Raw genomic sequence first — 13,527 nt, 5'->3', positions numbered from 1 at the left:
CAATTCAATTCCTGGTTTAAACAGCAACAAAAAATATTTTTAAAGCCTTACTCCATCATGGAAGGTGGGATCGTACAGCAGTCTTGAATTGCAGTTAGAGGAGAGGTTAGGTGAGCTGTGTAAGAAGCTTCTACAACTTGCTTGTTCCGGTTGACCACGTCCAAGTAACGATTGAACTTCTCTCGGATTTTTTTGGCTAGCTGTGGGACAAACAGTAAGCAAAATAAATTGAAAGCCCAACACGATAGCCCACTGTGTTTTTCTAATAAGCTCATTAATTTGTATCACAAGATGCACGTATTAAACTTCAGGTAAATCTAACAACACGTTCGCACATCTCGAATGAAATTGAGGGAAAAATTGCAAAATGCCCATAAGTCAAAGAACGATAGTCAAACAACAAAATGATATCTGTTAACTTATAACAGCTAATGATACATTATGAACCTCTCATGTGTTCGAATTCAAACACAACAATACTGAGCCATAAATGTTCTACTCGACACAAGAAAACAAATTCTACTGATATTATTGTCAGCATGACAGTGGGCATTAGGTCTCACAAAGCAACAGTGGTCGTAAGAAAAACAATCCACTGTTCATGATTCTGGCTTCACACAGATTTTCAAGGGGAAAATACGTGAAAAAGAGAAATGACATTCAGTATCTTCTGCTACACAACTCCAGGGGGCACCATTCACAGTCTTCCATGTGAATGGCAAATCCCTGGAGTTGTACAATGTAGATATCCCTAGGAAACAAAATATATAGTTAGAAGTACATTCCTGTTTGGTCTGTTATACCTTTAAGATGGACAAATGTCCTTCTTAACTGCTGTGAACAGAACACTTCATCATAATTTGCTTTCATGTGGGAATAACAAAAGCAAATTGATAAGCATACTGCTTTTTCCTTCATTGTTCCCACCAAATATCACAGCTTAATTATAGTTCTCCAAGGAAAACAGTGTTGTTTTTCTTCCCCTTAAACAAAATGTTACCCAAATGAAATGACTGATAGAATTATAGCTAATTGGTTTTGTAGAGCTATTCATTATCAGCACACTAGAGGAGAACTAATCATCTCCTTTGGGTCATGCAACTCACACAATCCAATAGCTTACAGGCTGAGAACATGGAGCCAAATCATGATATCTTCATTTGTTATTTTCAAGCCAACTCCACAATTTGATTTTGTCCCATTGATATTTGGGAGCTTTCAGAGTTTCAATTAAATAAGGTTCTCAGCCTTGCTAAATATTATACTAACTATAAAGTTTAGAAACATTTCCATACATAACAAGAGTATGAGTGTAACATTTAGTTTGACAAAGGGCTGTCCCATTTTGTCTTACCATTTTCAGAGGACGAATTGTATGCCCCCCCCCCCCACCAAATTGACAAATTCACCTGCAATTCTAATCCCTGAACTAGAATTTATTTTAAAAATTACGTTTTTTCTTGCTGAGGTCTTTGGCATAAAAGGTATAGCTGCAGTTTAATTTCCCATCTTAATTTAGACCACTGGTGATTCTGCCTCCAAGGGGATTTGGCAAAGCCTGGAGAGGATTTTGGTTGTTAGAAGGTGGTACAAAGTGCTACCGACATCTGGTGGGTGGAAGACAGGATGCTAAGTAAAAGTGTGCTTAGTAAATATGTTGTTTTTAAATGTTTCTTTATTCCAGAGAGCGAGAGTGCGCGCATGAGCAGAGGAAAGGCAAAGAGCAGGAGAGATGGAATCCCAAGCAGGCTCTGTGCTGTCAGCATGGAGTGGACCAGGGGCTAGACCTCATGAACCATGAGATCATGACCTGAGCTGAAATCAAGAGTCTGATGCTCAACTGACTGAGGTACCGAGGTACTCCTGCGCTATGTTTTTTAAACCACAGTATGTTTTTTAAACCATTATTCTAATGGAATAATCCTTTTTTTCCTGGATTCTTACATTCAATAGATAATTGAGGATAAGAGATAGATTAACAGGCCCAGCTAAAAAACCTCAAGGAGATTATCATAGTGCCCTATATTCCCACCTTATAATATACATGACACTTCAGTGCTGTCATGACACTTCAGTGCTGTCATGTTTAATGTCCGGCTCCCCCACTACACTGTATGCTCTGTAACGGCAGGTACTACATGTGCTTTTGCTCATCTCGTTACTTTAGCACCTGCCTGGAATTGCAGGCAGACAATAAATATCTAATGAATTAATAAAGGTTAAAAAAAAAGAGTCATCAACCTTATCTTTGGTCTAAGGATCAACAACCTCTTTAAAAACCTGGAATACTTATTTAAAAACAACAATAGCAACAATATGTATTTCTGGGAACTCCATCAAGAAGAGCAAATTTTTATCTTTTCTCTTTAGGTTCTGAAAAAAATTACCAATCATTCCACCTACAATATCAAGAATATAGCCCTTCCTTGCCCTTAGGAACAAATATTCTGTAACAAGATAAAGTGTGCTTGAAAAAATGTAAATTCTGGGGGCACCTGGGTGGCTTAGTCAGCTGAGCATCTGGTTTTGCCTCAGGTCATGATCTCACCATTCATGAGTTCAAGCCCTACATCAGGCTCACTGCTGTTAGCTTGGAGCCCGTTTTGGATCCTCTGTCCCCTTCTCTCTTTGCCCTTCCCCTGCTCACATTCTCACTCTCAAAAAGAAACAAAAAACAAAAAAATGGAAATACTAAATATCTTCACAAACTCACTTGTAAAATGCCACTTGCGATCATTTTTGTCTTTCTCTCACACACATACAAAAACATCTGAGAAATACCTAGTATTTCTTCTACACATTTGGAGAATTCTAAGTTAGAACAAAGTCAGATCTACTTAATCATGATATTTTATTAAAAAATTTTTTAATGTTTATTTTTGAGAGACAGAGAGCAGGAAAGGGGCAGAGAGAGAGAGACAGAGAGAGAGGGAGACCCAGAATCCGAAGCAGGCTCCAGGCCCTGAGCTGTCAGCCCGTCCAATGTGGGGCTCGAATTCATGAACCAGGAGATCATGATCTGAGCCGAAGTCGGATGCTTGACTGACTGAGCCACCCAAGCACCCTAATCACGATATTTTAATTTGTCTCACTGTGCACTTTTATAGGAGCTAAAAATTATTTATATTTTTAAATGTCTTTAAAGTATTTTGTTATAGCTAACAGTTACAGAAAATTCAAATTTCAATGTTCATGAAGTTTTACTGAAATAGCTATTTGTTTACCTAAGTGTTTACGGCTGCTTTTATTCTACAGTGGCAAAGTAGTTGGAATAGAGACTATATGGCTTGCTTCTCTGTAAGTAGAAGCCCTGACATATTCCAAGACAGAACCATAATCCTAATAGTTTTACAAAAGTTTACTCCAATTTTTTTTTTAACATCCCTCCCCACTATGAGGTGGGGATCCATGCTCCCCCTCCACCCACTCCTTGAATCTGGGTAGAGTTACAACGGCTTCTACCAGTAAGTATAGAGAAAGTGACACTAGGCAATTTCTGAGGCCTAGGTCATAAAGGGCCATGCAGCTTCCGCAGGTCTCTCTTGGAATGCTCTCAAGCTACCATGCTGTACCACGTCCAAGACACATGAAGAGGCCACAGTTAAGTGCTTGGTTGGCACCTCCAGCTGCTCAAGCCTTCAAGTCATCTCAGCCCAGGTTCCAAATAGGAGTCAAGGAGCCTCCAGGAAATTCCAGCCCCCAGTGTACTCTGATGAAGCCCCAGACATCATGGAGCAGAGATAAGCCACCTTGCAATTTCTGGCCCAAGCTCCTGACCCACAGAATCCACAAGCATAGCGATGGTTGTCTATGTCACTAAGTTTGGGGCGTTTTTTTTTTTATGTATCTTGAACACCCAAGATAGGTGAATTCCATCTCAAGATAAACATATTGAAGCTAAGCTATACAAAGCCGTTCAGATCCAGCTACTACACCTACATCAGAATGATCAAGACTAGTATCTGCTGCAGAGAGATATCGGGGTTGTTGACAAAATTCTAATAGCTCCTGCACAGCGGTAGTTACCACATATCACGCATAAGGATCCAACAATTTAGGTATTGTTATTTTATATTAACGAGGTTATTTTGTGAAAGCCCGTCACTTAATTCAAACTCAGAACTGTCTGTGTGTATTCAGTATCTGCTCTATACAACCCAAACTTAAAAGTGGTGACTTGACATTTAAATATATGACAACTCACACCAATCTGAGGAATGAACCTCTCATTAACATAATCAGCCAAGGCGCAGAGCCCCCCACTACTGGGCTGTCTATGGAATGAAACAGTTCCTGCAGTGGGGCGTGTGGCAAGGAAGGAAATGGGGAGAGGAACTGCCAGAAGCAGCGAAGCAGGAGCAAGTTGGGAATGTCTGCCTTCAGCCTCCTAGTTAGGATGGGCCTCAAGCTGCATTTTAAAAAAATTTAAAGGGATGCCTGGGTGGCTCAGTTGCTCCAGTGCTGGAGTTCAGCTCAGGTCATGATCTCATGGTTCATGCGTCAGAGCCACGCGTCAAGCTCTGTGCTGACAGCTCAGAGCCTGGAGCCTGCTTCAGATTCTGTGTCTCCCTCTCTCTCTGCTCCTCCCCCATTCACACTCTGTCTTTCTCTCTCTTAAAAATAAACATTAAATTTTGTTTTTTAGAGAGAGAGGGAGGGAGGCAGCCAGAGAGGCGGTGGGGGGGGGGGGAGCACATAGAAGAGAAAGAGGGGCAGAGAGAATCCCAAACAGGCTCTGTGCCAGCAGCACAGAGCCCGGATGTGGGGCCGGAACTCACGAGCTTTAAGACCATGACCTGACCCAAAGTCAGAGGGGCACGCAATGAACTGAGACACCTAAGCACCCCTCAAGCTGCATTTTTCCTCAGTGGAGGCAGTAACTTGCATGCAGAGCCCAGACACGTGACCATTAACAAAAGGTCTCAAATGCAAGCTCCCCCACTTTGAATTCACACTTCTCAGTCAGAAATTCCTGCTTTCAAAGGGTGAGACCCCATCTTGCCTTGTTAAAAAAATCAATTGCCAACATTTGTTGAGTGCTAACTATGTGCAGGGCACTGTTCTAAGCACTTCACAAGCATGCCTTGATTTAACCTTTCAAAGACCACAAAAGACACACATCTGCATTTTCCAGAAGCAGACACTGAATGTTCCATAATGGTGCTCAAGGTAACAAATGTAGCAAGTAGTAGGGCTGCAACTCAAGCATGGTCCTATTCTACCTTCAGGGCTGAAGCTTCAATCTGTGTGCAACGCTGTTTCTGTGTGGAATACCCACAGACCAACAGCCCCCTCTTCCCATTTCTTTTCAAACCCATTTTAACAAAGGCTGTAAATCTTGGCTGAGTACTAGAAGCCACGTATTGTCTCATTACTTTATAATAAAAATTAGACTTCTGGGGGCATCTGGGTGGCTCAGTCAGTTAAGCGTCCGACTTTGGCTCAGGATCTCACGGTTCTTGGGTTCGCGCCCCGTGTCAGGCTCTGTGCTGACAGCTAGCTCAGAGCCTGGAGCCTGCTTCAGAGTCTGTCTCCCTCTCTCTCTGACCCTCCCCTGCTCACACTGTCTCTCTCACTCTCTCAGAAACAAACAAAACATTAAAAAAAATTAGACTTCTGAAAATATTTAGAATTCTACATAATTCCTGCGAAAATCAAGACTTCGTAGAGGTTTAGAATTGAATTCTACCGCCAATATAAAAAAGAGGTCCACTTGGATATAATGTATTCTCCAAAAACAATACCTGTTATTACTTGTTATTCTGGGGTCAGTTACATCAAACTATCTCAAATTGTTCCAATTACTTAAAAAAAAAAATGTTCCAATTACTCCATGGTGTTTAACTTTGTTCATAACCTGGAAAGAGAACAGAGCGGATGCATGGCTTCTTCCCTTTCAGAGGCAAGTTTCATAATTCCATCTAATCTTCCACTCTGGATTTTCATTCCACTTATCTGCCATCATGATGCAGTAAGTTGCAGTTGTTAATTCCCATTTTACAAAGAAAGAAACTGAGGCACAAGGAGCTTCAGGGCCCGTTGACTCCCATGTGGCACTGTGGCCTCCCTTGGCCCCACAGCCTGAGGTGACCTCCCTGTGCCCTTCTGACAAGGAAAGGGGACAGTGACTCACTATGGAAACCAACTCATGCTCCACTGTGGGCTATTTTTCTCTTTCTTGCTCTAAAAGCAGTCTCTTTCAGCATGCCAACCAAATCCAGGTTGCTCGGTGAGCACAACAATATCCATTCGAGTAAAGATAGCCCACAGAGAGATTAAATCCTGAATGTCTGTGTTGAACTCCAGAGGACCGGCTACCAACACAGACCCATGGGGCCAGACAGATTCTGGGTCTGCATCCTGCCACGATCCCTGCAGACAGAGGAAAACAAAGGATGTTCTTAACAAAAAGCTACAGGTGGACCCACAATCCTCCTCAGTGTAATTAAAAACATTTTTCTTTCCACAGCTCAGCTTTCATCTTTTATCCGTCTTTATCCTCTCCCCCTTCATCCCTAAGGGGTTCCGGAATGCTGATGAGGCAAGGGGACTGAAACCATCTTGTCATCTTTTGGGTCAATTCTTTGGCTAGCCAACATCCAGCCATGGGTCAAATGATCAGTAGGTAGCACGCCGGTCCCCATGGGAACCGATTCTAATTTGTCATCATCTCCAGTGACAACGTTTCATCACAACATCAATGAATTTCTTTCTTGCTGAATTTCACTTCCCTTAATTTTCCCATAGACATTTCTGTCATTTGCATACCTCCCCAAAGCGCCCTCACCCCCGTTTTTAAAGGTTTGGTTTTTTTTTTTTAACCTTAGCTTTATACCTCTAAAGACTGGGGGTGGGGTGGGCACACAGTTCAGGGGGGAAAAAAGGTAAAAGAAAACAAAAATGCAAAGGCACAGCACACACTTTATTTATGTCTCTTCCTTAAAACTCCGGGAGGAGTTTTGAATGTTAGAGAAAGCTTTATTGAAAATGCAGAACAATGAAGCTGACAGGCACAGACAGGAAAGGTACCCTAGGGGACTGAAGATTCATAGCAAAATTCCTATTGAGTGTAGAAGAGTTTAACATTTGACATTCAAAAACCTCTGTGCCGTGATAAGAATTTAATGGCTGATCCCCTTTTCTTTCAATTCCAGCCTTATTACTCCAGAATTATTCTTTTCCCCAGCAGTTTCAGGATTTGGTTAAGTGTACGTGGCATAGAAATAATTTTATATATATGCAAGAACAAATATTTAACATCTCTAACATCACAGCACCGCATTCCAAAGTTCAAGTGGAAAACCTTATTGTTGCACGTTGCACACTGTATGGAGGATATTTAAAAAATGCTCTGCCCTTGCTATCAGTAATTAGGAATTACTATTAGTAATTATTAGTAACAGTTGTAATAGCTCTCTCAATTTTCAGCTGGGAATTTGGGTAAGTTGACTTCCCCTAGACTCAGTTTCCTCCTGAGTAAAACGGGAACACTATTCCCCCTTTTCAAGGGCTTACTGTAATGTTTAAATGAAAACAGTGAACATAGAAAGCCTGTGATGAGCACAAGGGATTTTTATTGTTTTAGCCCAGTTTCTACAGCAGGAAATGCACGTAACGGTGACATGGAAATAATGCGGAGTCCAAATTTTCCAATAATCAAGTTCTAAGGAAAGGGAGAGGGGCTACTTGAGCATTAACAATTTTATTCACTTAACTCATCCTCATGCTTGATCCTCCATAGGAAACCCGGCCCAGGGGCAGCAGCGGAGGCACCAGGAGGGAGCACTTTCTTCCCCCTTTACATTAACAGCAAAACGCCACAAAGGGCTTAAGCTTTGGAGTCAAATTTGAGTTAAATCCAGTTCTGTCACTAACTAGCTAAAGGGAACCAGGCGCATTATTTCTCTAAGCTTCAACTTAATTACCTCTCAACTGGGAATAATAACAGGTGCTTCATGGTATTGTTTGAGAACTAAAAGGGATAAGGTCTGTGAAGGAGTCAGCAGAGTAACGGCCTATACGAGCTAATAAGGACCGTTGCTATTGTTACTTACCATTATTGTAGTTGTTACTGTTTGGGGGGCTTTATGTATTGACTCAGGTACTCTGGAGAATCCTGAAGAATGAGGAGTCTGACCGGATGTGTGAACATTGGGCTATGACCTTGCCAGGGCTGTCAGTGCCTCGTTAAAAGCACGGTGTCCTGTAGGTTACATAATTACAGTCTGAGGTAACTCGGGATCCTTCTAGGATCTTCTTTCTAAACTTAATGAGGCCTTAATGAGGCCTTTTATTCTGGTCTTTTGCCATTTTTATATGGCTCGTCTTACATGTGCCTTCCAACAACCCTAGGAGGTAGGCGGGCCAGATATTCCCTGTCCGGCTTCTACAGTCAAGAAATCTAGGCTCCGTGGTGGGCCCGTGCTCACGCTGAGTGAGTGGAGAAACCAGAGACAATTTCTTCTAATCCTTAGCTCCGTTCTCTAGAAAAATCAACTTTCCCATATGAAATTAAACTCAACTCATTCTTTCAGTCCCAGCCTGATTTTTGTCTCTTTGGATCCTCCTCAGGCCCTTCTTTTCCAAAATCGCCTTGAATTAACGCATTTGGACCCCTCATATCCTTATATTGTTCATTTGTCCTTGTTAAGGATCTCGCTTTCCCCCCAACAAACCAGTAGCATAACAACGAGCATTTATCGATTGCTGACCAGGTGCTGGGCACTTTGAAAGTGCAACATGATGTGAGGTCTTTCGATTCTTGCAACAGCTCTTAGTAATTGCTATATGCTATTTTTAATAGACGGTGCTGACAGATTAATCTGTCCAAGGTCACTCAGCTAATAACCAACTCCATGTTCTTGAACAGTATACTATGCCTTTTTATTTAATGTAGTACCAAGCATCTAGAAGAGTCTCAAAAGGGTTCACTTGCTACTGTATTCATTTGCCCTCCTACAATACACCATTATTTGCCATATCGGAAAAGTCTGCTTCCAGTTCTAGGAAAGGACAGATAACCTATTAATAGTGTTCATATCCGGTTCAAGCCAATTAGAAACTGTGGGCCTGTCTACTTCCCTATCTTGACCTGTCTCCTGGGTAATATCAGCTGCTCTGGAGTAAGCCTTACCGAGAACCAAGAACACCAATTCATGGAATGGATTCTGATGGCCAGTGGCCATGGTTGTGATGTGGCTGCCCACTGACCACTAGGTTTGGGCTCCCTGTAATCCCTCAGTAGAGCAGAGCCTGGGCATGGCAGGCAAAGATACAAGATAGATGAAGACCTATAGATGGAATAGGGCCAGTCTGACTTTCCAATGGCCCACAGAGGCTTCAGGGTTGTCTGACGGATGTGTGGGAATAGCACATCCAGCGGAGAAGCAGGGCAGCCGCTGACAGATGAACTGCAGGTGGACCAGGAAGATTTATGTGCAAGGCCGTCTGGGCTCCAGGGTCACATACCCTGATCCTGGGAGAGGTGGGGCCCCTGTGGCTGAGCTGGGGAGGAGCGCAATGGAAAAAACAGAAGGCAAGTGCTGACATGCCAGAGACCCGGAGGCTGAACTCTGGGAAACAGTTGAGAGTGGCAGCTTCTGTCTAAGCAAAATGCAGGTTTGCTTCAGAGGTTATAATGGGGTTTGCTTTGGGCAGCACTTTGTGTTCGGTATTTCAGGAGAGTCATGGAAACACACACCCAAGACTCCTGAAAGCCAAGGTTATCAACTCAAGGGCTCAATGGGCTCTTGCCCTGTTTTTCACCCCACTCTGCCCTTAACAACTAGATCATAAAAAAGAAACAATGGGAAGGGGAGGTTTCAACCCACTTCTTCTTCTCACTTCATTCTGTAACAGGAGCCTCTGAGCTGAGATTCCTTTAAACCAAAATAAGCAAGTCCTCAGGCCTCCAAAGTTTACAGCTCGTTCCTTCACAGGGAACAAGAAGTTCAGCCTAGTCTTGACCTTAGAAAAAATTGAAGGCTGAGAAATGGAGAGCAGGAGGGAGAAGCAGGAGCCACAGCAGAGACTAACCTCTAATATTTAATTCATAACTTTTGAGATAAGTTTGCACAGGAAGTTAATCAGGGAAGAAAGGGGGAGAAAGATCTTGGGTTTGTGAACTTGGGAATTCTCTGGTGGCCTATGAAGGACATGCTCAATCATGGAAAATGAAAGAAAACCCAGTCCCTTTACTCTTTGTAAAGCCTGTATTTAGAGCACAAATGTGTGTGTAACTTATCAACACCAGGTGTAGCTTAGAAGCATTTCAACTAACAGGAGGCCACCATCACCAGAGCCCCTGGGGGTCAGCTGGGAGGGCTCTGGGACCGTGTAATTCTCCCCACACCCAATACAAACACCACCTCCCCTCCAACCAACCCTGCAACCTGGGCGAGGGCCTGGCGCGCAGCAGGGACTCAGGAAGTCTTTCCCGTATAAATGAAAGCCAAAACCTGAGCTAACCTCCAGTTAACAGGCCAACTGACCATAATGTTTTAGGGTTTCTTCACGGGCCCGTTGAGAGCAGATCGATCAAACACTTGCCAGCAAGTGTCAATTAGCTCAGCAACGAAGTGGAAAGAGGACACTGGCGGGGGAACAAAAATCTGCTACCACTAAACACTTTCTTACCCTTGACCTGGCAAGAACTTAGTAAATCCAAACCTTGGGAAGATAATCTTGAGACACAAAGGCATTAAAAAAAAAAAAAAAAAAAAAAAAAAAAAAAAAAAAAAAAAAAAAAAAAAAAAAAAAAAAAAAAAAAAAAAAAAAAAAAAAAAAAAAANAAAAAAAAAAAAAAAAAAAAAAAAAAAAAAAAAAAAAAAAAAAAAAAAAAAAAAAAAAAAAAAAAAAAAAAAAAAAAAAAAAAAAAAAAAAGACGAAGAAAAAAAAAGACAAAGGCATTAAAAAAAAAAGATGTTTCTATTTCCTCCTTAATATTAACTTGACTTCTCTTTCCAGTGGACTATATAACATGCCAGCTTCAGACTTCATTAATAACTATTCTAATGACAGTAGAGCTTAATACAGTAAGTAGGAGGTCCTCCCTTACAAGAAAAGTCAGTGCAATACGAAGCCCAACGCAGGGTGTATTCCAGATGTGAAGTAACCAACTCCCACAACATAGATTTCCTTTAAAACCGAGGGGAGAGGGGCGCCTGGGTGGCTTAGTCGGTTAAGCGTCCGACTTTCACTTAGGTCATGATCTCGTGGTTTGTGGGTTTGAGCCCCGCGTCGGGCTCTATGCTGACTGCCAGCTCAGAGCCTGGAGCCTGTTTCAGAGTCTGTGACTCCCTCTCTCTGACCCTCCCCTGCTCATGCTCTGTCTGTCTGTCTGTCTGTCTCTCTCTCTCTCTCTCTCTCTCTCTCTCCAAAAAGAAAAAAGAAAAAAAAAACCGAGGGGAGAAATAACAGGATGGGAAAAAGCGCCTTATAAACATTTGATTTCTTCAGCTGTTAAAAACAAGCCTTGAATATCCATAACCACTGGAGTCTTGACTGTGGTGTGATAACCTTAGGAAGGACAGCACACACTCTGGGCCCTGCCTTCCAACAGTGAAGCCAGCTCGTAACGTACTTACCTACATAGAGAAAAGGTTCCTTCAGCTTTAGTTTGCAGACACCGGAGTAGTGGAAGAACAGCTTCTGAGATCTAGTGGCCTTTGCAATGCGGGCATATAGCTCTAATTATTGATACAGAAGCACGGGTTTTTTTGTTGTTGCTGTTTTAATTAGGAAGCAGCCACGAAACTCACACAGACCACTTAGATGAGGTGCAAATCCTAGATGCTAGCGGGAAATGCTATTAAGACTTGTTAGAAACAACAAAAAGTAATGTTTCCCATGTGGGTTCCTAACCAGAGGAATGAGGATATTTGCCTCAACCACAACAATTTTATTAGATCCTTCTCTGAAGTATTCTGTCTGTTCCCTTGCCAAGCTGCATCTGATATCTTTCTCAAACTCACAGTTGGATTTGAGAAGGTCTTCTCATCCCCTATCTGATGACAGGGAGGATTGCAAACAGAACAATTGGGCCATGCCTGCTCTCCACTGGCTGTTTGTTTGCAGAGGATTCACTGCTAACACCTTCCCCCATGTGCCTGACATGGGTGTCAAGACGAGGTGACAGTGACCCTTCTCCATAACTTTGCAGAAGAACCAGCATGCACTTTGCAGCGTATAAAAGGATAGAAGACTGCTTAAGTAACAACCACTGAGAATGCCCATGAACCCAACTATTTTAGTATGATCTTGACCTGACCGGTCTTCTAATATTAAAGCTGTAGCTCTTGGTAAGATTCCATATTTATCAATGTGTTATTTCATCAGTCCAGATTTTCAAAGCGTTTAGCTAATTCAGAAGCTCTTGATATGAGCAGCAACGAATCCCTTCACGTCATTACCACAAGTATTTCCTACTGCGCCAAGGAATAGGTTAGGGATGAGGTGGACAGACTCTGCTCTTAGAGTCTCCCCAGGTTTTCAAATACACTGAGTGGAGTTTCTGTGTATGCATTCTGCCACTGCAGATGATTTGAGCTTATTTTTCTAGTAGGAGCAGCAGTTTTGGGTGGCTTCAGAGAAATCCTGGCTGCTACTTTTCTCCCCAGCATTTCTGAGTACTATCCAACCTACAGATACTGGAAATGTGTGTATAAGGGGCTTAATTGTTTCCATTTTTAGTACAACGTACATTCCTCATGATGAAGTCTTCCTGGCTTCTAGAAGGAAGACTTTCACTCGGTCTGCTCCCTTCTAGTTAGAGAAAAGAAAGTTTGAGTAAAAAGCCCAGGCTCATACTTTTCAGGGTTCTGCTTTACTGAAAGAAGGCATTCGCACACATATGGCTTGCAGGGTTAGGTGAAAAGCTGGGGCAGGGAAAGGTACAAACATGGTGGGAACTTCCACATCTTTCCTCACCCTGCCCCAAAGGCTTCACCCTCCTGGCTCCTGGAGACCAATGATTCTCCCCAGCGGTGGCTGCCTGCACACCTGCATACCTCCTCCTGGCCTCTGCTGCAGGAGAGAGGGTACCTGCCCCTTCATTTGCTGCTTCTCCTCCAGTGGCAACACAATGTGTGGGAATCAAGGGAACCAGGAAATTGGTTATTCTGCGTTTTTGCCAGAACAGCAACAAAAAACCTATAACTAGAATTTTTAAGTCTTAAATATAAGTGGCGGGGGGGCGATTTCCATTTTCTATCACGGAGATAGAAGTATACGTACATATGTAAACATGAACTATAAATATATGCACAGAATACAGTTCATGTCTATAAGCAGTACCACATTTTTAGGTGTTCAAAGAAAGCACATTATATAAAATGTGTGTGTATGCACGAGGTGTGTATGTGTGTAAGCGGGATTATCTCAGCTTATCTCAACACCAGGCACATACATTGGCTAACGTACGTATGCCTGAAGCCAACTGGTCTATATTTGGTTCAGGAATTAAACCTTTCATGCATGCATGCAACCATATTTTAACTTCCAAGTATGTACAGGCATACAGAACATATG

At 42.4% G+C, this 13,527-nt stretch overlaps 1 protein-coding gene across 1 annotated transcript in view; it reads right to left on the bottom strand.

Moving 5' to 3' along the window:
- CACHD1 (cache domain containing 1) overlaps window positions 1–13,527 on the bottom strand; it is a 216,486-nt gene that overhangs the window by 103,975 nt on the left and 98,984 nt on the right. The window contains exon 3 of the mRNA XM_039233474.1: window positions 52–200. Within this exon, the coding sequence (XP_039089405.1) occupies window positions 52–200 (149 nt within the window). The remainder of the gene's footprint in view (window positions 1–51; window positions 201–13,527) is intronic.

Source organism: Hyaena hyaena, unplaced genomic scaffold (genome assembly GCF_003009895.1).
Source record: "Hyaena hyaena isolate Hyena2069 unplaced genomic scaffold, ASM300989v1 scaffold_75, whole genome shotgun sequence".
NCBI lineage: Eukaryota > Metazoa > Chordata > Mammalia > Carnivora > Hyaenidae > Hyaena > Hyaena hyaena.
The sequence above is the reverse complement of the archived record's forward strand: the minus strand, read 5'-3'. Positions and strand labels throughout refer to the sequence as shown.